This window comes from Myotis myotis, unplaced genomic scaffold, assembly GCF_014108235.1.
Source record: "Myotis myotis isolate mMyoMyo1 unplaced genomic scaffold, mMyoMyo1.p scaffold_m19_p_8, whole genome shotgun sequence".
Lineage (NCBI taxonomy): Eukaryota > Metazoa > Chordata > Mammalia > Chiroptera > Vespertilionidae > Myotis > Myotis myotis.
In genome coordinates, this window is record NW_023416390.1 from 54,378,667 (window position 1) to 54,403,448 (window position 24,782).

The following is a 24,782-nucleotide window of genomic DNA, read 5'->3' on the forward strand; positions in this document are numbered from 1 at the left end:
AGAAATCTTACTTTTTATGTCATTTCCAATGAAAAGCACTAAGAACTAAAACTGACTCATGCCAAATGCATATCACTGAATTGCTGTGATTTCTTAGTCTCAAGTTTGCAACATGCAAATTATTTATAAAATGTCAATTTTAACTTTGAAAAAGAAATTCTTATGTGTGTGTACATTTTCTTTCTTCATCCTTGGAGAATTGCTTATTGTAGCTGGAGATCTGTAGTACAACTTCAATATATTTGGAGGAAAGCGGGATGGGGTGTAACAAGCATAATGTACTTTTTCTGACAAGTGAAGACATGCATCAAAATTTAAACAGAAAAAACACAAGTTTTGAACATATATGCCTTAATGGGAAAAAAAACCTGATCTTTAGAAGCTAGCATGGCAAAAGGTAATTAGCCATTTTTAGAGTCATGAAACTTTGTTAACAAACATATAATTAAGTCTTAAAGTTTGGCATGATTTTTTAGTGTACACATGTAGTCAGTCTGGTATAGGTGTTTAAATGCTTGAGATACTTTGGTGTCAGAATCCTGCCCAAGTTAAAATTCTGGCTCTATCACTTACTAAGTCAGTGATCTAATGTAAGCTATTTAAGCTCTCACTGTCTCCGTTTGTGCATGAATGACACCTCACAGAGTTGGTGGTCTGTCCCATAGTTACTAGTGTTACTAACTGTGGCAGTCGTGGAATTGCCCATCTCAGATTTCCTTTCAAGAGAGCCTACTGTGGAGAACATAGCTGACTCACAGCCTCCAGATGCTGCACCTTCAGGTCCTCTGAGGGTTCACCCCGGGCCATGCTTCCCTTGGGCTGCTCCTAGCCAATGACTGAGCAACAGAGGTACTAGACCCTAGCCATTCCTGCCAAAACAGGGATTCCTCTAAAGGGAAACGTTGCCTCAAGGACTCCCTTTAGTCTGGCTGAAACTTAGAAATATGCTGCAATCTGATGCTCTTCTACCCAGTCCTACTTTTCCTTTGTCTTCCTCAGGATTAAACCTGTACTGCTGTCTGAAGGTGTTTCCCCTAGTGATCTCTTGCACATCTAATCCCATTTTGACATCTGCTTCTTGGAGCACCCAAACTGACACAGTAAACAAAGCAGAGGGCAGTGTTAAAGTTAGAAAAAAGCTATTCTCCAAACCAAATCAGAACTATGAATTTGGCATCCACAAACACTTGGAATATGAAAACATCAAAAGGAAATCAGGGAGAGACACTTAGGGCATATATTTCCTTAGGAAAATTCCTAATTAAAATAAAAATGGCATAGTTATACTGAAATTATCTCTTTTTAAAAATGACAATATGCCTAGAATCTCAATGTTCTTGCAAGATAGATATTTCTAGACTTTACGTGACAAATGCACAGTGAATTTAAAAACTGAACTCCACAAGAGGCTATTAATGAGCTACAAGAGACCCGATCATCTCTGGTCACTGGTCTGATCCCAACATGGAATCCCAATTCTACCTGGTGGCTACTCTGTCAGCCTACATAAAATGAACCAAGTCCACATTCCTCTCTAGTAAACAAACTAAAGCAAGACAACTGGCATGCTTATCGACAGCTGCACATAAAGTAAAGGAATAAGAGGCTCGACTAAAGGCTGGGGCTTGACTACGTTAGCAAGGAGGTATGGAGGGTGAATGAGGGGAATAAAGGACTTACATACATTTGTTGTGCTTTAGCATCACCTTCAAAGACAAATGCAAATATAGGCTTTAAACTGCCATCTCTCAAAAGGCAAGGTCATTTTCGCAGAAAAAATATGTAAAGATCAATTACTTTTCTATGTATCACTTTTCATATTTTTATTGGGCTTGATTGTACAGAAATTATCTTGTCTAATGTTCTCAACAACTAAGAGGTAGGTATTAATATTCTCAATTTATGGATGAGGAAAGCAAAAATCAGGGGACTTGATGATACCACTACGATTTGTTTCAGACACAGCATGCCAAAGCCAGTACTCTTCATCACCAAGCTATTTGATATAACAGTTATCCTAACACAAAAGCAAAAAACAACAACAACAAAAAACTACTATTAGGCCAAAACCGGTTTGGCTCAGTGGATAGAGAGTCGGCCTGCGGACTGAAGGGTCCCAGGTTCGATTCCGGTCAAGGGCATGTACCTCGGTTGCGGGCACATCCCCAGTAGGAGATGTGCAGAAGGCACTGATCGATGTTTCTCTCTCATCGATGTTTCTAGCTCTCTATCTCTCTCCCTTCCTCTCTGTAAAAAAATCAATAAAAAAATATATTTAAAAACAAACAAACAAACAAAAAACTACTATTAGATTCAGTTACTTGACAGCAAGGTTTGAGTCTTAATAACCATTGAATATCCATTTCCCAGTGACTCTCTGGCACACATAATATGGTACAGAATAAATACCTATTGAAATGTGAAACGCTCCAAGAAAGTATTTTTGGATATTATTTTATACATAGTTTTACTATTCAGGTTTATTTTTTATAGATAACATTCATTATCTATAAAAAATCTGATCACAAGCTTGACAAAAAATACACTTTACCATTTCCTCAGTTTTGAATCCATAAAAACTGTTTTATGGAATGCTGAACTGAAAAACTCAAACATCACTCAAGCACTGAGCTGTGTTTAATTTGAAATAAAAACTGCAGAGAATAAAGGTATTTTAAATGTAAAAAAGTGACAGTAGGCATCTATTAATTAGCTTACTAGCAGCTAAAAATAATCACTGAAGAATCAGCTATGACTAGGAAGAAAATTTACCACTACAATCAATTCTACCCTCTTCAGGAAATTACAATAACAACATTAAAACTGCCAAAACTAAGTCCCATGTCCAGAAATATTCTCATCCTATATAATAAAAGGCTAATATGCAAATTGTCCCCTCGACCAGGAGTTTGACCAGGGGGTGGGGCCGGCCGGCCAACTGCACACAGCCCCTTCCCCCCGGCCTGATTGGGTGAGCCGGCTGGACCCCACTCGTGCATGAATTTGTGCACCAAGCCTCTCATACTTAATAAGAGCTAATGTCAAATCGTTTGAATATCTTAAACAAATAATATATATATATATAGGTTATGAAAAGGCCTTTTAAACCAAGTCATGTTTCCATTTGCTGGTACAACACAGGCTGGTACAGGGAACAGATGTTACTCTTGTCTCCAGTGTAAAACTGGTATACAGTAGTAGTCAATAAGTGTCTGTTGAATGGATGACCAGGGATTAGACTGGAGAATGAAAAGCATTACAGAAGCAAAAGAGTAGATAATATTCTTATAGATAACGGAACACTAAAAACTGTTAGATTTATATACGATTTATGCTTGTTAGAATTTTAAACAAAAAATTGCTTTAACATTCCAACAGACAATTTCTGATTATATTAGCTAAATGTTATAAATCATTACATTTGTCTGTCAGGTATAGTACAGGTACATTAGTACCTATAGTATTTTCTTAGCTATCGTCACAGACTAAATCTAATACTATTAAAAAACTTTAATTTGATAAAAAAAGTGCAAAACAGAAAGCAAACAAAAGATACAATAGTAAATAAACTTGTCCCAAGAGTTGGGTGGGTATGCTCAGAACTATATTAAAAGTGGAAATAGAATTTTTATGTGTCCTATTTTCTATTTTTCTCTTTCAATCTGGAAAATGAGATAAAGAAAAGGTGTGTATGTACAATTTGAGATTAGGATTATCCAGCTCTCACTGATCCTTAAGGGATAATAATCAAAAGAGAGTAAAAGAAAGTCTTATGAATAACAACTATTCTAAATATCTTGCACTACCTTTAAAAAACAAATGACATGGTAAACTTGAACTCTAGCTCTGATTACACACAAATTCATCAAGGCTAAGGTTTGTGAACAAGTTGCCTCACTGAGCTTGTCAATTCACACATTTAATAAATGACTCTATGACTCCTCTAACATATAAAAATTACTTACTAAAACTCATAAAACTGCAGTTTTTTATATGCTGAAAGCCAAACTGATAACAGTGACCACTGACACATCCATTCCTTGATTTTATTTTATAAAAATTTATTTAAAAAACTACTTAAAAAAAACAAACTACTTTTGCCAGACAATATATAAATTCCAAGACATGAAAACGTTTTTATCCCAAAAGAGGCTCCAAAACACAAAATGGTTTTAAGTATAATACATTTAATTACTTCAAAGGCCAGAATTTTAATGTAATGTATTCATTTTCCTCTTCATCAGCATGCCCCAGAGAAATATGCTGGAAAATAGTAATTGCTCAATAAAAAGTAGCTGAATCAGAAGAGCATTCCTAAATTCATCAGGCTATAGAAAATACAAGGGAAAGTTCTCATTTCTTTTATGGAATGGAAAGTTTTCATTACCTTCATCTTCCTAAAGTGAGCAAGTTAGTAATTAATTTATAGACTTATTCTTAACAAAACTTTCAGAGATATTCACATTTTTAAATATGCTTGTAGTTAATTCTTTTGAGTAACAATTACTTTAATCTTCAGAATAATAAAGGACCATTTATTGCACACCTCTGATTATGTATGGCATGTGTACACTAATCATGCATATGTCATTTCATAATATTCACAATATCATGATAGTCACTAAAATCCCTATTTTATAGATGAAAAAATCTGAAGCTCAAGAAAATTAGGTAACTTGCTCAAGGTCATGCTGTAAAGAAGATATAAAAATGGAATTCTAATGTAGGTCTCATCCCAGAGCCTGTGCTCTTCATTACTCTATGTCCTCCCTGCCTCTATGACATTTTTTTAAAATAATAACAAGCTAAAACAAAACTATTAGTTGAGTAGTTTAAAATCTCCACCATCTTAAAACTTTCCAATACAAAATGTCTTGGTAAATATTTGCCCCCTTGTCCTGAAAAAGGCATAACCTTCTAAATATCTGCAGATAAAAGTTAAGGTCTTATAACATTCATCCCCTAATTCTTTTCTCCTATATTTGTATTTACTTTTCAGAGCCCCATTTTTTTTTTGTAAAACATTAATTTAGAAAAGAACAACAAAAACTATAGACTATTTACTTTATATTCTAATGCATCTGTGAAAGCAGAATTAACAAAGGTAAGTACCATCTAGAATGGTATTGTTCCTACATTCTTCCCCACAGGTACAAACTCTTCTTTTCTGAGTGATGTCCTGTCCATCCCTCAAAGCTCAGTCCAAATTTCATGTACTTTGTGCATCTTTTACCCATTTCTTCCTTCTTTTAATTTAATCTGTATTTACTATGCTTGCTATACAAATATATTTTTTATATATTGGTACATGCAGGGTTCCAAATAAGTATTTATTGAATTATATCTGTCCCTAGTAACCAATTTAATACTTAATTTACAGAAACAAAGCAGTATCAGTATAATATGTATTCTATCAGTACGCAATGTAGGATTATCAGCATATAAATGGCATATTATCTGGCTCACAAATAATACCAAATGTATATGACTAATTTCCTAGAGACAAAGACCATTTTTTCTTTATGTGGTACCCCAGAATCATTAGCATACAGGTATATCGGATTTACTTAAGAAATACCTACAGATGAGCTGATCTACAACTAGATAAATATTACATTTTTAAAAGTCTATTGAGACATGGCTGGTGTGGCTCAGTTGGTTGACCATTGTCCTGTGTACCAAAAGGTTGCTGGTTCAATTCCTGGTCAGGGCACATGTCTGAGTTTGTGGGCTCTATCCCTGGTAGGGAGCATGCAGGAGGCAGCCAATCTCTCTTCTCTCTTCTTTCTCCCCCTCCCCCTCCCTTCCCCTCCCCTCCCCTCCCCTCCCCTCCCCTCCCCTCCTCTCCCCTCCCTCCCTCCCTCTCTCTCTCTCTCTGAAAATCAATAGAAACATTTCTTTTTAAAAGTCCATTGAGTATTTCTGATTATATTAAATAAAATATTTTCAAGGAAATAGAGATGTATTTAGACTAAAAGGTTATTAGTGTTTTGTGTCCTTTTTAATGTTTTTAAGATAGAGAACAGACACAAACAGGAGTTAGCAGGTAACATATGAACATTTTACTGACAGGAATCCTGATAAGAAAATGAGTTCTCAAAAGTAGTAATAATTATGAATTAATTGTGATTACAAAGAAAGAATCCATGCTTATCACTCAAAAACAGAGATAATATTGGGATTTATAAAAATAAAAATACATAGGAAAGAGGTATTTAGTGAACAGAAACCGAATTTAAATCATTTACATATAGACTGCCATTTTTAACTCTTGATCTACTCATTGCCTTATTAAATATTTTGACAGCTTTGAGAAAGCAAGTGCAAGGGAGAGGAAGGCAGAGTCTTATGTTACTCAGTTTTTACAAGTTTATATTCTTAAGTTTAATGCTTCAACTAGGAACACTGGCCATGGATGTACTAGCATTTAAGTTGGTTCATAGTTTCGAGGTCTTGACACTGAGAATCATATATTATAATCATATTCAGAACCTTATAGATCAGTGGTTCTCAACCTTCCTAATGCCGCGACCCTTTAATACAGTTCCTCATGTTGTGGTGACCCCCAACCATAAAATTATTTTCGTTGCTACATCATAACTGTAATTTCGCTACTGTTATGAATTGTAATGTAAATATGTGATATGCAGGATGTATTTAGGCAACCCCTGTGAAAGGGGTCGCGGCCCACAGGTTGAGAACCACTGTTATAGATGAAGTTACTTTAGTTCTTAACAAAGAACTAAACCTTTATTTCAGGTAATAAAATTGTGAAAATCTATGTTAGGTATAACAAGTGATGTGAATCATCAATGATACATACTTATACTAATACAAAAATTTTTCAAAAATATTTTATGACAAAATTAGACAGTACTACTTGTTATTTCATAATTTTAGATATTTTTAACTCTACATTTTACCACATGACAGCAGTCATGTGATACAAGTATTTTTAAATGCAACACATTCTTCTAATATGAATTATGATTAATTATAAACAAGCAATGCAAATTCCAACACTGTATGATACTTAAAACTGGTTTAGAACCTAAAACTAACATTTAAAAAAACTATATGCAAGATAACCAAAAATAAAATACATATTCACTTATTTACAATCTATTTTGAGAATGCTTTCTTTTATTGTATTTAAGCTTATATTTTCCTTTTCAAAGTGGCCACCGTCACATAAACCAGCATCATAAAAAAATCTGTCACAATAATACAAAATAAAACTCTAATTATATTTAAAATTAAAGCTTCAATTATTATTTGTAAATATTGTGGTAGAGAAACTTAATCTGATAATTCTGTTGTTACATTTCTAAAATAAGAATCATTACTTAAATGAGTTGCCAAAAAGGTATGTTATCAGAAAATTAAACTTAATAGTATTATACTGTACTTTAATTCCAAAAACTAAAAACAAAAATCAGGGATTTTTAATTCCTTTTAGATATAGATATATTATTTAAGTAACAACATACTTAGTAAAAAAAAAAAAAAAAGTAAATAAATTGAAATACTGGTACATAGCAAGCATCTGAAGTTACCTATACTGAATTGCCTAGTATATCAGCTATTATTATTGGTTTTATGGATAGTTTTTGCTTCTGAAAAGCTAAATCACATCTAATAGGATCATGATTTAGAGAAGACCTCAATTTTATTCATCATAATAATATAATGTCAGCAAGTGTTTAACTTCAAATTCATGATAAAAACTCCACATTTTAACAGCCAGATTTAGTTTGTTTGGGCTGGTGAACAGATGTTAATGTAATCTACAGTACCATCAAACTCCAGGTCTAATAGATAGCAAGCTAATATTTACTCTTAAGTGCTCTAAAAATAATTTGTAAAAGCTGCATAAAAAGGATCCCATAAATGTATTATGATTTTATTATAACAATTATTCTACACTACAATGGAAGTACATGCTCAAACAAGACACCTCAGCAGTATTTTAAAGCAGTAACCACCTAGCCAATTTCTGTATGTTCTGTAGTTTTTCTAATCCACTCTCCCTGTGGTTGAGCAAAATCGAATTGCCTCTCACATTTGCAGACAGCTCTGTGAAGGTGATAATAGAGCTACTCCCTGCTGTCATGAGGCAGGAAATAGGAAAATGGCATATGGGGCTAGAAAGAAAGAAAAAAAAAAGAAAGAAAGAACAAACGAACAAAAAAAGAAAAAAAAAGAACTAAACAAGAACAAAAGATTTTGACAAAGAACAACTATAACCCAATATGCTTTGCAAGTTAATCTCTTTTCAGAATCATTTAGCATATTTAATTATTCATCTGGGTCCTCACTCCAAAAATGGGAATGATTGTTACCAAGTCTTTGGGGCAAGTTTTCATTGTCTAAAATATTTGGAACATACAACTCCAGAATATGTCCTGCACAATATCTGTAAAACAGAGCTCTTTAACTAGATTTTTTAAATGTGCCAATCCCAAATTCTCCATTTTTAAATAAAGAAAGGAAGAGTACTGTTTATTAAAATATTCATGAAGTGTGTATAGCAGGCTTTTAGCATGGTTTAACATTCCTAAACCTATGAAATAAAAAAATTTAAAGATAAACATTCATGATTAGACAATAGCTGATTAAAGTAGAAACAAATCTCTAAATAATACCAAGACATATAAACTTGAATAGTCCTTTTTTTCCCTTTTTTAAGTAACCAGTCGGGGGTTTTGTGTAATTAAGAATTCTGCTTTAAAAATACAGATTCCTATTTAATGTGACTGCAAACAGAATGTGGCAGTAGATGCTAATAAAGACAGAATCTACTCTACCTTTCCTTTTACACTCTGAATGGGATCCACAACCACTGCCACAGCTCTCTCCGACAAGGCTTCAAAGCTCTGCTGCGTGTTGATATCCACACCAGAAAGCCAACAACCAAAGCCAGGGTGACTGTGATACCAACCAACAACCATCTCCGGTCTGAAACAAAGAGGGCATTCAGCTGTTCAGAACAGAACAAGGAATACATTTATGATATGAAAAGAAACAGCACACTAACAGGGTATAAATTAAGAAGAGATGATAAACACACAGGTGTGAAAAAGCACCATTAGAAACACTGATATCATACACCACATTATCCAGAAAACATGGAAATGAGTAAGTGTGATAAAGGAGTGCTATCATTAAGAGATGCACATTAGCAGTGGTAGATAAGGCTTTCAGTTTTTCACCTTGTTACCACACTTTCTCAGAGCCAGTTTTTACCCTTTCAGCATTCAAGTAAATATCTACTCTTTAACTCCTTAGCTCTGGGAGTTGGATTTTTCAGGCACAGTATATTTTTAACAATGGACACCAGGATCCACTGTTGTGAAAGGATTAAATATCAATTAAACCAGCAGTAGAACTAGGAACTCAGTCAAAAACCAATTTGCACTGATCTGCTCAGCTGCTGAGCCTTTTGCTAACATTAATTTTGAAGTTTTCTCCACACAGTAGAAGAATTTGAGCAAGAGAATGACAACTATTGAGAGGTTTAATCTGGGGCGGGGGAAGGGGGGAGCCGGGGGGGGGGGGGGGGGAATAACTCGAAGAATATTTAGATTCTATTTGCCCTGTCTTTAAAACTCATATGCCTACAAATATAATTAAATATTCAGAATATTATTTGGTTGCAACTCTCAAATACAATGGAACATAAACTCTCTTTCAATTATCAGTAACTAGAGAGTAACTCCATATGCTAACCAGAGGGAAGCCACAGCACAAGCTTACTATGTGATGGTTGAGAATTTTATCATGAAGCAGTTTTCTGATTGGCAAATTTCTTTGATTCTAGATGAATGAGAAACTAGATGGGTGGTGCCTAGCACTGACAGTGATGCTTTTACATTAACTGCATGTAATTCCCCCCGCCCCCAGGAATGATATTCATAAACATCCAAAATTTTGAGATATGTTTCTGAAAATATTTGCCATTATTCCTTTATATGATCATTTAAAATACTTACCTTCCTGTCTGCTTCAGCATATCCAGCATTTTGGCTTGGAACACTGGATCAACTGCCTCCACACTAACACCCTGGTTTAAAAAGGAAGAAAAATAAATAGCTTTTATAATTACAGGAGGGGAAAAAACCCCACAAATTACAATGTAAATTAACAAAAAGCTACCCAAGAAAACCTAGGTATATTATTTTGAGATATCAAAATAATTTTATAAGTTTTGAAACCCATATTTGATACCTGCTCATTCATTTATAAATCTTACATCAATAAAGCTCCTAAAATCACCAACTACCAAATTTCTTAGTTAAGACTTAATTAAGGTAATTTTCAATTATAGTAGAGACCATCTTTTTCAGGTTCCTTTAAAAGTTTATGGCCATGGCGTTCCCTCCCTCCCTCTCTCTCTCCCTCTCTCTCTGATTGTGTGTGTGTGTGAGAAACACCAAATAATTGAATTAACTATTTTTTGGTGAGACCTGTTAGAAAGCATACTTCCTAATGCTGCCATCCTTTGTTAACTTTTAAGCATCGCATTCAAAGTTCTACAATTATTCAGCTATTATAATAATAAAGTTTCAATTATTTTCCCAGCAATGTAAACACTTTGAACAAAGAAAGTAATTTATTCATTTCACAGAGTTGTTTTTGGGGTTGGAAAAAGAGGAAGTTTAGTGCTTCAATTAGGACAACTTGGTAGATTAGGTAGTTGGAGGGAATTAATACACTTTTGAATATTACCTAAAGTATAAAAGCATTCACATAAAAATTTCCCACTAGAGACAATCTATAACCAAGTCTTTAAAAAGCTGTATTATATTGCTTTTTCAACCAAAAGAAAATTTCATAACCTAAACTATCACAGGCATTCATATCATCTCTTTAGTGATAGATCATTGCTATTGTAGCTCGCAAAAGGCTTTCTTCTAACTTCAGGAATTTAAGTCTGATCTACTTAAACAAACCAGTTAACATAAACACTTCCTTCCAACCAAACAGTATTTTGAATCTAATTGAGAGTGCATACTCAAGAACAGGGGTATCCAATCTGCTACTACCTACAGAATAAAAAAGGGTTTTTTTTTTTACATTTTTAAAAGATTGTTAAAAAAACAAAACACAAGAAACACACACCCACACACACACACACACACACACACACACACACGCACACGCACACGAATAGGAGGCAGAGACACATGTCTTTACAGAAGTTAGCTAACTCTTAGACCAGAAGAAAAACTTTCAAATTCAGCACAGATTACACATGGGAATCAAAATCTTCTATTTTATATTGCCAAACAAACACTTATACAGAATATTAAAGCTTAAGATCCCTTTATAATGAATAAGCATATAAGAATCACGTTACAGATAAAAACAGTTAATTTTGTGTTTCATATATTCTGACATGAAAAGATAGATATAAATAATAGTCTAATATTTAAATCTAAATCTTTAGTTAATATGTAGTGTATTTCTCTATGTCCAATGTACAAAATAAATATAATGGAAAATCGGCAGATCCAAATTAGTTTGCCTCATTTCATGTTTTTCTATATTTTGCTTTGTTTACAAATAAACTGCATTCTGTAGCAACTACTCCATTTAAAATACTTATTAAACACACACACACATATTGCAATATTTAAAAATGAAAATTGTTTTTCTCTAGCATCTATTTTATCAAAACATACTTACAGTAAAGAGCCTCAAACAGAGCAAACAGCTTTATGAAAACAATTTCTTTAACCTGGATATTTTATAAGGTCCAATAAGAAAAACATCCATCATAAAAAATACACATATTATATTTTTGTAGGCAAACAGATGAGAAGGATGTGTATGTTGTTTTTTTGGAAGGTAGGTAGAATAGTTATTGTCTTTTGGCCAATTTCTTTAAGTTAAAATACACACCTATCTACACAAGTCCAATGCACTAAACAAAATAAAAAACAAAACAAAAAAATTGTTCCAGAGAGAGTAAAAATTCTAAACAGTAGATGACTTTCAAATCTGTATGAATTCTGTTTCTTACATAAACAAATTACCATGATAGGCAAAAAGAACAAAGTTTACCATAAATTGTTTTTTAACTTAACATTTTGAATAGGAAAAGTTTAAGAGTCATTTATCACCATATATGAAACATTTAAAAAAGGGTCATATTTCAAAAACAATGGAAACAAAACATGAGGACTAGATAATGTATGTAAGTGAAAATCTAATTAAGAGTCTGAAATCTTTTGAAACAAGTGTTCAAACTAATCAAACTGATATCCTACTATTTGAGAGTGACTAATTTATAATAAACCCAGTATGCTATGCTAGTTTAAGCTGAAGGTATGAGTAAAGGGATTTAATGTTAGCATCATTCAGTTTACGGATGCACTTAAAATATAAATCATTTAATTCAATACAATCATTTAATTCAACAAACTATTAATTTATGATGAATTTTAATCTTATGAATTTTTCCCATCAGGAAGAGAAAATAGAATACGATGAATGTTATTTGGCATAGGAAAATCTTATGATGAATTTTCAATCTTATGATGAATTTTTCCTATCAGGAAAATATAATATGATGAATATTATTTTGCATAGGAAAAGTAAAGAGAAAAGAAACACATTTACTTGCAGCAGGCAACCATAAAAGTACTCACTGTTCCTGACTGTGGCATAGCAAACACATCAATCACTCTGACGGTGTAATCGTCAACAAATTCTCCAAGCATCAGACCCATAACTTCCATTGGAACTCCAGCACGACCATGTTTTAACATCTGTAAGAGAAAGAGATGTGGACACAAAGCTTTGAGATCTTCATTCTTTTTAAATTAAGAACCTAATTTAGTTTCAGTAGAAATAAAACACTCTATTTTATTGATGTAGCTAAAACAATAGTTTGTCTGAGAGCATTAAGATGACAAGTATTCCAAAGTAAAAGATACAGAGCTCTCTTAAAGCAAATTACTCCATTCAGCACTTACTTTTAACAGTGCCAGGGAAGAGATATAGACTTGTTCTGCTGTGTCCACTGCAGGAGCATCTGTAGGTGGCCCCTAGAAACAAGCGTATCAATTATAAACACACAGACTTTATGAGTTTAAAAGGTTAAAAGGAAAGTTACAAATTGATTGGTTTTAAGAGTTTGGGGAAAATATGTCAAGTATCCTTTTATTCAGGTACAACACAAATAATCAAAACAAGTTTGGGATATCAAACCTGTTGAAAACAGATCAAACTTAGTACTAAGGCAAATGTCTAATGGACATAAAACTTAAATCTTTCAGCAATGCTAATCTATCTCCACTCCAAAATAACTGTAATGCACCAATTAGTCATGTTTCTCACCAATGTGAATGCAAAATGCTGTCAGACTAGCATGATTAGTGGAAGGATCAATGTGAAGAGCAAATTCTCTGAGCTTGATTTTCAGCATGTAGATTAGGGCTATGGGATTTCTTTGAAAATAGTAGATATAGTGGGGGGGGGGGGGAGGGGGACAAAAGACTTCTAATCCCTAGTTGAAAGAGCTGTGAACAACATACTATATACTTCACCTGATGAAGTTGTTCCCCTCCTCCCATACAACAACAAATTTAACACAGTAAACCCCAGGTGTGAACAAATGCAGCCTGGTGTAGCTAACAAGAAAATACTTTCAAATCCTGACCACTACCTTTAAAACAAATATTAATCTTAGTATTACAGGCTATGGAAGGTACTGTTTCTCCCTAAGGATCCTATCTTCATCAAAAACAAACCTCTTTTACTATAACATTCTGTGGCACAAAGTAATTTATATATAGTCCTTACCCTCAAGATGACTACAATCTTATAGCTATAATTCTGCACATAGAAATTTTTTAAAATTTATTTTTATTGTTGAAAGTATTATAGATGTTCCCCTTTTCCCCCCATTGACTCTCTCTACCCCCTCTCCCCCAGAACTATTGTTGTGTCCACGGGTTATGCATGTATGCATATAAATTCTTTGGTTAATCTCTTCCCTCCCCTCCCCTTCCCTGTGAAATTCTTCAGTCTGTTCCATGCTTCTATGTCTTAGGATCTATTTTGTTCATCAGTTTATTCTGTTCATTAGATTCCACATATGAATGAGATCGTGTGATTCTTGTCTTCCTCTGGCTTATTTCCCTTAGCATAATACTCTCCCGGTCCTTCCATGCTATCTCAAAGGGTAAGAGGTCCTCCTTTTTTACAGCTGCATAGTACTGCATTGTGTAAATTTTACCTACAAGATGACTACAATCTTATAAATGTAATTCCGAACAAAGAAAACTTTTTTCCCCCTTAATACTGGGCAGTCTGGGAAATTAAAATTAAATGTGACTTATAATTGTTAGGTGCAGTTTTGCTTAAAGTTCCCTTTCCTTGACATCTAACTATTACAAACTATATAAAAAACATGATACTTTCCAAATTATGTCAACACTCTATCTTGCTCTAACAGGTTTGCTCACTAAAATTAAACAACTGCTTTACTCATTACATTTCACACTTATAGGTCTATGTATACTTTGTGCTTCTTGTCTATTTCTATGCTAAATTCTGTGATTTGTTTTGTTTAAAAGCTCATTAATATTTATTGAAGCATCCTATATAATAAAAGTGTAATATGCAAATTGACTGAACGGCAGAATGACTGGTTGCAGGAGCCTATCCCATCTCTGCTGCAGGTCGGCGGCAAAGAGCGCGTGAGGGTTCCGGACTGCAAGAGGGCGCAGGCTGGGCTAGGGAATCTCGTGGCACTGGGCTTCTAGTTAAGAATAAAAGGCCCTACAATAAGTTTTCTCTAAATACAAGAATAATACAAAAATCACCTGTTTCCATATGTACAATGTGGTAAGAAAAATCAAATCCCTTAAAATTTTAAATAATAAATGCCACATAATAACTTAAAAACTGAGTTCTTCATCTATTCTCACCCAATACAGCTTTTATCGCTTGCATTTCAAATATATATGAATCTCAGAATGAGAACTTAATGTAAGTTAAAGTGCTACCATGCCAAAACATTTGCTGAGATCATCCTATATAATAAAAGCCTAATATGTTAAGTGTCTGGTCGTCCGTTCAACCAATCAAAGCATAATATGCTAATGATATGCTAAAGCTGCTCAACTGCTCGCTATGACGTGCACTGGCCACCAGGGGGCAGACACTCCAACAAGTAGGTTAGCTTGCTGCTGGGGTCCAGCCGATTGGGACTGAGTGAGATGGCCAGACACGCCCTGGAGCCCTCCCGTGGTCCCTTCCTAGCTGGCCAACCTCCCGCGTCTCTACCTTGCCCCGATCATGCACTGGTGGGGTCCCTCGGCAGCCTGTTTCACCCTGATCCTGCAGGCCAGGCCGAGGGGCCCCACTGGTGCATGAATTCATGCACTGGGCCTCTAGTCATCATATAAAACATAATTTTGTTAAAATAATTTTATTCATCTAAAAAAGTTAAGAAAATTTAAGAAGGTAAGGACAGTAGTAAATTGGGATGAGAGGTTTTAGGGAAGTAATACTTTAAGGTCAGGACAGTGAACACTGTATTCATAAAAAGTATTCCAGGATCCACAGCAACTTAAAATACGCATATGGAGAAAAAATTTTAAACTGGTGTCTATACTACAGTTATTAATACAAGTGATTTTTAACAAGGGTGCCAATACCATTCAATAAGAAAGGGATAATCTTTTCAACAAATGGATATCCACATGCAAAAGAATAAAGCTAGAACCTTATCTAATATCATACAGAAATTAACTCAAAACGGACCAAGGACATAAAAACATTAAGGAAGACCTAAAACAGTAACAAAAGAAAATATAGAACAAAAGGTTCATAAGATTGGTTTGGCAATGATTTCTTGGATATGATATTAAAGGCACAGAAAAAATATACATTGGACTTTATAAAAATTAAAAAATTTTGTGCATCTCCATGGCCGATGTGGCTCAGTTGGTTAGAGCACTGTGTTGTGCTCTGAAGACTCATGGGTTCGACTCCCGTCTGGGGCACATATTCAGGTTGTGGGTTCGATCCTTGTTCAGGACTAAAAAAATTTTTTGTGCATCAAGATACTATCAACAGAGCAAAAAGGCAACCCACAGAATAGGAGAAAATATCTATAAATTATACATCTGACAAGGGATTAATATCCAGAATATACCATAGAGAACTCTTGAATCTCAAAAAACAAAACCAAACAACTTGCCCTAAGCGGTCGGCTCAGTGGATAAAGCGTCGGCCTGTGGGCTGAAGGGTCCCAGGTTCAATTCCGGTCAAGGGCATGTACCTTGGTTGTGGGCACATCCCCAGTAGAGGGTGTGCAGGAGGCAGCTGATTGATGTTTCTCTCTCATTGATGTTTCTAACTCTCTATTCCTCTCCCTTCCTCTCTGTAAAAAATTAATAAAATGTATTTTTTTAAAAAACACCAAAAAAAAACCCAAACAACTTGATTCAAAAATGGGCAAAGAACTTGAATAGACATTTCTCCAAAGATACACAAATAGCCAACTAGGACATAAAGAAGATGCTCAACATCACAAGTCATTAGGGAAATGTCAGTCAAAACTACAATGAATTGTACCCATTAAAATGGCAACTATAAACACACACACACACACAAAACAAAAAACAACAATGTGAAGAAAATGGAACCCCTGTGCACCATGGGGAATATAAAATGGTACAACCACTGTGGAAAACAGTATGGCAGCTCCTCAAAAAATTAAAAATAGAATACCATAGCATTGAGCAATTCTACTTCTGAATATTTACCCAAAAGTATTGAAAGCAGGATCTTAAAGAGATATTTGTATAGCAATGTTCACAGCAACAATATTCACAACAGTTAAAACATGGAAGCAATCCAAGTGTCCATCGATGAATGAATGGGTAAGCAGAATGTGGTATATATACACAAAGAATATTGAGCCTTGAAAAGAAAGTAAATTCTGCAATATGCTTTGCCCGGGCGACAGGCTCCGATCGCCCAATGGCGAACGGGGAACCAGGGAACATGGCTCTGATCGCAGGCCAGGCCGAGGGACCTTACCGAACACGAATTTTGTGTGCCAGGCCTCTAGTGTGTGTGTGTGTGTGTGTGTGTGTGTGTGTGTATGAATTATCTGGATCAGAAAACACATTTTATGTATAAACCTAACTGAACAAATAAAACAATATAAAGCTGACAACATAATCTAAAATTACAAAATACTAAAAAACTTAAAAAGGAAAAAAACAAACCCTAAAAACGAATTGTCCCGTTTACAACAAAAGTCAACATAAAAGTTACCAAAATACTAAAATCTTAATGGAAAACATGTGCAAATAATATTAAGCAATTATTACATAACAAACACATGATGAAATATGAAAACTGTCCAACCTCAATAGGTGACCTTCTTTAAGACATGCCAATTAACACAGTAAGACATTGTTGTTGTTTTTGTTTTCCTATCAACAAGCCTTACAATGCCTAATTTTGGAGAAGGTATAATAAAAGAGACATTCTCAGCACTGTGGTGGGATTGTGAATTAGTATAATCTATCATAAAAGCAATTAAGTGATGTATATTGAAAGCTTTACAATTGCACACACTTTTTGACCTACTTTTGCATTCCTAGAAAATATTTAAGTAAATAAGCAGAAATATGTGCATAACCAGAGCATTCATGATAGTTCTTCTTAAAATAATGCAAATAAACCTAAGAACAAAATAACAACCAATAACTGAAGAATACTGTTGAAAGTTCCTTTCTCTAAAATCTCTGCTGTCTGTAGCCATCTTAATCAGCAATATTACCTTAAGTTAAAGGTATGCCAGCTGCTGCTATACTGAATATTTTAAACTTACAATCTTGAAGGAATTCTCTCCTAATTTAAAAAGAAAACTAAGACAGTGGAACATTGCTGCTAAATACATTCACATGGAGGCAGATTTCTCTCCCTTCTTGGGGGCTATGATAGCAAGAAAGATAAATTAGCAATTAACCCATAAGACAACCACACAGGCTCCAATGTTTGCCAGAGAAAAGATTTTATAGCACTTAAGGACACAGCCTTTTTTGGCCAGTTCTTGACTGTATGCAAAAGATTCCACTTCAGAAATTTCTTCAGTCTCAAAATCTGAGCTCTTAGTGTGGGAAAGTGACTTAAAATCATGAAATATAGTAAAGGTTCAAAAGAACTTGATGTAGCTTGGAAAAGATTCACGGTACAGAACAATGATCTTCAAATATAAGAAAAGTTTCAGACAAAGTTCAGACTAATAGTTCTGAAAGTGCAGTGCTTGAACCAGACCCAGCATCAGCATCATCTGGGAATTTGTTAGAAATGCACATTCTTGCTAAAACGGGAATTCTGGGGGCAAAGCCCAGAAATATGGATTTTGAAAAAAACCTCTAGGTGATTCTAATGCTCACTAAATTATGAGAACCACTGATTTTAGACTACATAGTTTATAGAACTATAGCTAATGTTAAACGCTTATATTGGTCCAAGCTATCTAAAGAAGAGTTGAGTTAATGAGTTCCTTGTAATAGGAGTTATTAAAACATAAGTGTTCAAATTTATGAACATGTTATAGAAGGATCTCAAACATTTGATAACTGCTTAAGTCAGATGATGTTTTTGGGTTCTCTCCCAACTCAGCAATCATTACAATTGTTTCCCAAGGGAGACAAACAAATCCAACATCTTCAAAATCAAACTTACCAAGTTTCTCTACAAACTAACTTTCCCGACTTATAACTCTAATTAATTATCTTGAGTAGTCTCAAACTAGAAATTTGCACAAAATTTTGTTGACTCTCCTTCAGTCCTCATATGGAATATATCACAAAGTTTTATCAATTCTTTGTTATTCTGAGTGACAGAGATTTCAAAAAATATTCATTTTTGAAAAAAGAGTTAAAAAATACCATCCAAAGAGTTCATTCCTAGTCAAGTTTAGAATATTTTGCATATATACCCTACCCCCCAAAGTTATGCTGTATGTTAGAATATTAAATACTTGGAAAAAAATCTGTTTATCTTTATTTAACCTAACGTTTTCTGAATCCATGGGCGACATGGTCCTCTCAGAACAAATCCAGAGTTTCTTCCTCAGGCTCTGAAGAAATTTATAATTTTTTCAAATGTGAAGGCAGAGATCAATCCCAGGCTCCAAATAATATGTAAGTATTTACCATTGTGCCTAGCACTTAAATTCATGGTTAAATGAAGGCTTCAAGAAGCTTATGATGTAGTTAGAAAGGCAGACACACTGGCATAGGTTATCAGGACTAAAATGCAATTTCTGACTTCCAGCATGCCATCCCATTTTCAGATGCCCAAATGTACTTTTATTCTGGAGGCTTAGTTCCTTTCCTTTGTTTACAATGTTAGAATCCTCTGCTACCTGGAGCCATTTCCTATTAGAGACACAGGATGCTGTTCCTCCCCAAAAGCAGTTACTATGCCCACTGAGAACAAGGGACACTTGAAGAGTCTCCACATATTTTCTGAAATCTGGATGGGCACACTGGGCTTTGCAGAGTTAAACACACTACTGTATTTACTTACAAAACAGTTCCTACTCTACTATGAAAACCAAAAAATGCCTCTTTATTAAAACACACTGTAGGAAATTTAAGTCACACAAAATGTGGGGCTGTTTTTTAAAATCACATGTAATTACAAATTCTACACATCCCATGCATAAGATAAAAAAAATCTGGCCCTGACTGGTTTGGCTCAGTGGATAGAGCGTCAGCTGCGGACTGAAAGGTCCCAGGTTCGATTCCGGTCAAGGGCATGTACCGTGGTTGCAGGCACATCCCCAGTAGGAGGTGTGCAGGAGGCAGCTGATCGATGTTTCTCTCTCATTGATGTTTCTAACTCTCTATCCCTCTCCCTTCCTCTCTCTAAAAAATCAATAAAATATATTTTTTAAAAAAAAATCTGGCCCTAGTCAGTCTGGCTCAATGGATAGATCGTCAACCTGCGGACTGAAGGGTCCCAGGTTCGATTCTGATCAAGGGCACATGCCTGGGTTGCGAGCTCGATCCCCAGTGTGGGCGTGCAGGAGGCAGCCGATCAATGACTTTCATCACTGATGTTTCTATCTCTCTCTCTCTCCTTCACCCTTCCTCTTTGAAATCAATAAAAAAAAATTTTTTAATCTGAATAAATGTAGAGAATTTTAATTACTGCAATCATCTTTCATTTACTTCTCTTTATTTTATCATTTTTCCATCACCATTTATGCCCCCTATATCCTCTCCTACCACCATTCAATCATCTTTCATTCATTAAGAATGTAGGCTCAAGAAACTAAGCTAAATGCTGGGTAAACTAAGGTGAAAATTGTATGATATAAATCAAATGAAAACCTGGGCCCAAATATTTTTGAATTTTAAAAATTAGCCTAGACGATTACTATTATAAAAAATAAATTATAGAGAAAATGTTTCTTTCCCCCCTGGTGCTTAATCAACAGCGTATCTCTAAACATTTCAGCTTATACAATGTGTGAACAATTCAAGTTAACTCTGCTGACCTTATAACAACTATTTTACCATCATAATAAACAAGTACAGAAAGTCATGTTTTTGGAGACTGAACATGATATAACTTAAATTTCAAGGTCTTTTAATAACAAATGGTAGAATAACTGAAGGCACTGGTATAACTAAAGCAGTATTAAGCAAAAGAAAAAACTAAAGAGAATTGATCTGTATTTCACACAATGCCACTATAAAATAGAAACACACATCACTGACAACAGATAAATAAGAAACATCTGAATGTTTCAAATTGAAAATTGGAATATGATTTAGTTCTATACTGCTGTAAAAAACATGAAACTAAATGCACATACCCCCTCATATATATAAGAAATAGAAATAATTACTTTCGTTATATATTTCTCATTCTTAGTACTTAATTCCTATAGGCAACTTTGAAATGACTTAAGTCTGACTCTTTATAGTAAGTTTGTTTTAAAAGGGGGGGAAACCCTATTCCTTTAAACTGACTAAAATTATAAGTCAGCCATCTAACGGAACTGTGGGGTAAATAAGTGAGCCATAGGCACAAGAAGTGAGATCGACCTTTATATAAACGTGAAAATCTACCCAACCAGTGAGATGTAATACCTATGATGGACTGCACAGAGGCATCAAGCCTACCTCTGTACAATAAGTTTTAATCTGTCACATTTAGTAAAACAGAAATTATTAACCAAGTCCACAAATTTTAAGTGTGGGTAAATTAAATGAGACATGAGTTGAGTTTTTTGTCTTTTTTTTTTTCTTTCTATTTAGAAGGTTAAAATTTGATCCAACATTAAAAGGTGTGACTTTTACTTGGGTAGCCCTTGTTGACTAAGTGTTAAAAAAAAAAAAAAAGGTATTTGCCATTATAACAGGATAAAAACTAACGACTCAAAGTGTTACCTACTCAGGCCTTTTAACAAATTTGTTAACACTATTAGTTATATTACTCCACCTTTCTCTTAGTGTGAACTGGTATCAATTACTTAGCCAATTTTATTATGTTATTAAAATACCTGCTGATTAAACATGAACCAAAGTGTCAGCTGAAAGAAATCTAAAATAAAGAGTATCACTGAACTTCAACACTTCAAACATAACTGAAATTATAAAGTTATCTTGGGAAATGACATTTGAAAATTTATAAAAAATGTTGCTGTGGGAGTAAATATTACATAGGACTTATTTTTATACTAGCTATTTAAAGGTGTGTATTTGGTCCTGCATTATAGAATTATGTTTAAAGGTCTATTAAAATATGTATTTTTCAACAAAGGAAAAATAAACTATATCAACAAATAAAGGTGACTACTTTAAAACGAAATGAAACCTAAACATATAATATATTGAATAGTTAACAAAAAATAATTTTTTTTTTTTTTTTTTTTTACTTTTATTGTTGACACTATTAAAGATGACACCTTTTCCCCCCTTTGCCACCCCACCTCTTTCCCTCTGGGTACCACCTCACTGTGGTCTGTGCAGAAAATAATTTTAATCTATGGTATCCAATATAACTCTCAACAAATTCTACCAAAAATTTAAAATTTTGATGAAACCAGCACCTTCAATTTCCTCAATGAAAAAATTCAAAAAGAGAAAAAAAAGAAAAGCACACACAAAATAAGCAAATTCAAACATATACAAGTAACCACCACTGCATTGTTTATTTCTTACCCAGAAAGCTAAGAAGCAACCTTTTAATACTTTAATTTTGTGAGTATTAAACAACTAGTGTGAAAAACAAGCTGCATGTAAACTATTTCTACTGCCTGAGCTTCAATGACTAGCTGAGGCAACCTGTTATAGGAGGTGTTAATTGGCAATAGGAGTACAAGTCAGAAGCATGTTCCCCATCGTCCTAACCCAGCAAGGCTAGGTCATTAAAGTGGAAATGAATTCTTTCATGTCGACTTAACCCTTTCAATGCATGATTTCAGCTGTTTCCTCTCAATTAATTTTTAAAACTTGTTACTTTTTAGAGTTAAAAAAATGTTAAAAAAAAAAAAAGTCCTTTGGCTGACAGTTCCAATGACTATATTATTCAAAAGAGAAGAATAGAACAAGTTAATTGCAATGTATTATTGCAACTCTCCCCTCTGAAAAACATATAAACTAATTGTATTTGCTTATTTTAACACTGAAAAGAAGATACAGGATATAGTGTTTAGAAGTAGCTTGTAACCATTTAGTCACATAGAGTTTTGATTTACATTTCTCTTTCAGAATCCAACAACTACCCCACAATGAAAACTTAATCACCTTAACCTTGGGATAGAGCAGTACTAATTTTTTTTTTTAATTCCCATAATGTTCGTACAGGAATTCCCAATATAAAAATGTTTTGAAACATATATGTTAAACACTTTCCTAATTATGTTTCTTTATTCTGGTAAGGTAAATAGTCACAACATATCCTGATGACTGGTAGCCAAAAAAGCCAAAATTCCTTTTATGGCATGATCTTAGAGGTTTCCAGATGGCACATTAATTCTTTAAAAAAAAAAAAAAAAGGACAAAAAGAAGGAAAGAAAAATAAGAAGGGAAATGTCAAAATAATGATACATTGCTTTGAAATGCTATATTTATGAATGCTAATATTCCCATATATTTTTAAACATTATAGGCATTTAAAATAAAACTCAATTATATAAATATTCTAAATAGTATGATTAAAAGTTAGCATACATATAATGCATCTTTTATCTCTCAGTAATATTGGAAGGATTTAATAAAAATATCAGACTAAGAACAAAAAATTAAAAAACCTGTAATACCTAACACTATGTAGATAAATCAATTAGAAATTACCAACATGGCAATGGAGACATAATTTCACCCAGTTATAAAATAGCTGGGCTCTGGAGTAAATATAACCAATAACATACTTATTAGAAGTCACTGGTTTGATTCCCAGTCAGGGCACATGCCTGGGTTGTGGGCTCAATCCCCAGTAGAGGGTGTGCAGGAGGCAGCCAATCCATGTTTCTCTCTCTCTCTCCCTCGCCCTTCCTCTCTCTAAAATCAATAAAAACACATTTGAAAAAAGAATATAAAAATTTCAGTGGGAAACAGGCACTGGGGTGAGGCAATGTGGAATATGGCACCATCATCTTATAAAGACATCAGATCAAAGTAACAGGGGCTGATGGCCCAGTGCACTATGACCAACTGTGACATTTCTTTGTCTTTAAGACCACCCTTGATACTCACTTTAAAACAATTTTCACCTACTTAAAAATGAGTGTGTGAAATATGCCTTAAGCACCGATCACTTTAGACATCTTTGAAATCTGTCTCACCAGAATAGGGACTATCTCCCACACCGGGTGATTTTCATTCTGCCCCACAGCAATGAGGAAGGAGAAAGCACAACGTTTGGTTACTTTTGCTATATAAAGCACAATCATTCACAAGGATCAATCAAACTTCAGAAACCAAAGTGTAACAACAAACGTTTCAGAGTGGCTAAAACACACTATCTTTTATAATTGGAAATATAAAAGGGTCCCAGAATGAAGCAGAACCTTGAATGCCCTACAACAGAACATTAAGGTATCACAACAGTTCCATATTACTTACAGTAATATGTAGTGTCTCTTTGGTTGACAGAATTTGTACAAATATTATATCTGACTTACAGTCTTGAGGCCAGGGGCTATTTCTCTTTAACATATAGTTCTCAGAACAAAATATTCTTTAAAAAATCCTATATAACAAAACCCCAATATGCAAATTGACCAGACAGTGGAACGACCAGTTGCTATGATGTGCACTGACCACCAGGGAGCAGACGCTCAATGCAGGAGCTGCCCCCTGGTGGTCAGTGCACTCCCACAGGGGGAGTGCTACTCAGCCAGAAGCTGGGCTCATGGCATTGCTGGCGAGTACAGCGACGGTGGGGGAGCCTCTCCTACCTCCGCTGCAGGCAGGCAGTAAGGAGCGAGGGGTCCAAGACTGCGAGAGCTCCAGACTGTGAGAGGGATGTCCAAATGCCAGCTTAGGCCCAATCCTCAGGGGGACTGGGCCTAAGCCGGCCGGCGGACATCCCCCAAGGGGTCCCAGATGCAGGGCGCAGGCCAGGCTGAGGGATCTCCCCCCCCAACCCCCATGCATGAATTTCGTGTACCGGGCCTCTAGTAATATTATAAAAACCTGATTATCTGACATCCAAGTAATGGGTACCACTGGAAGAGAAGACAGTTCAAGGCTGGGATTAGCTAAATCACTGACCAAAGG

The 24,782-nt window shown here is 34.6% G+C and overlaps 1 protein-coding gene across 4 annotated transcripts in view; it reads right to left on the minus strand.

Moving 5' to 3' along the window:
• Positions 1 to 24,782, minus strand: part of PSMD14 (proteasome 26S subunit, non-ATPase 14) — an 84,726-nt gene that overhangs the window by 29,680 nt on the left and 30,264 nt on the right. For all 4 annotated transcript variants that reach the window (XM_036320887.1, XM_036320885.1, XM_036320886.1 and 1 more), the window contains 4 exons: positions 12,981 to 13,052; positions 12,654 to 12,773; positions 9,993 to 10,063; positions 8,808 to 8,958 (listed from right to left, as the gene is read on the minus strand). In XM_036320887.1, the coding sequence (XP_036176780.1) occupies positions 8,808 to 8,958; positions 9,993 to 10,063; positions 12,654 to 12,773; positions 12,981 to 13,052 (414 nt within the window). The remainder of the gene's footprint in view (positions 1 to 8,807; positions 8,959 to 9,992; positions 10,064 to 12,653; positions 12,774 to 12,980; positions 13,053 to 24,782) is intronic.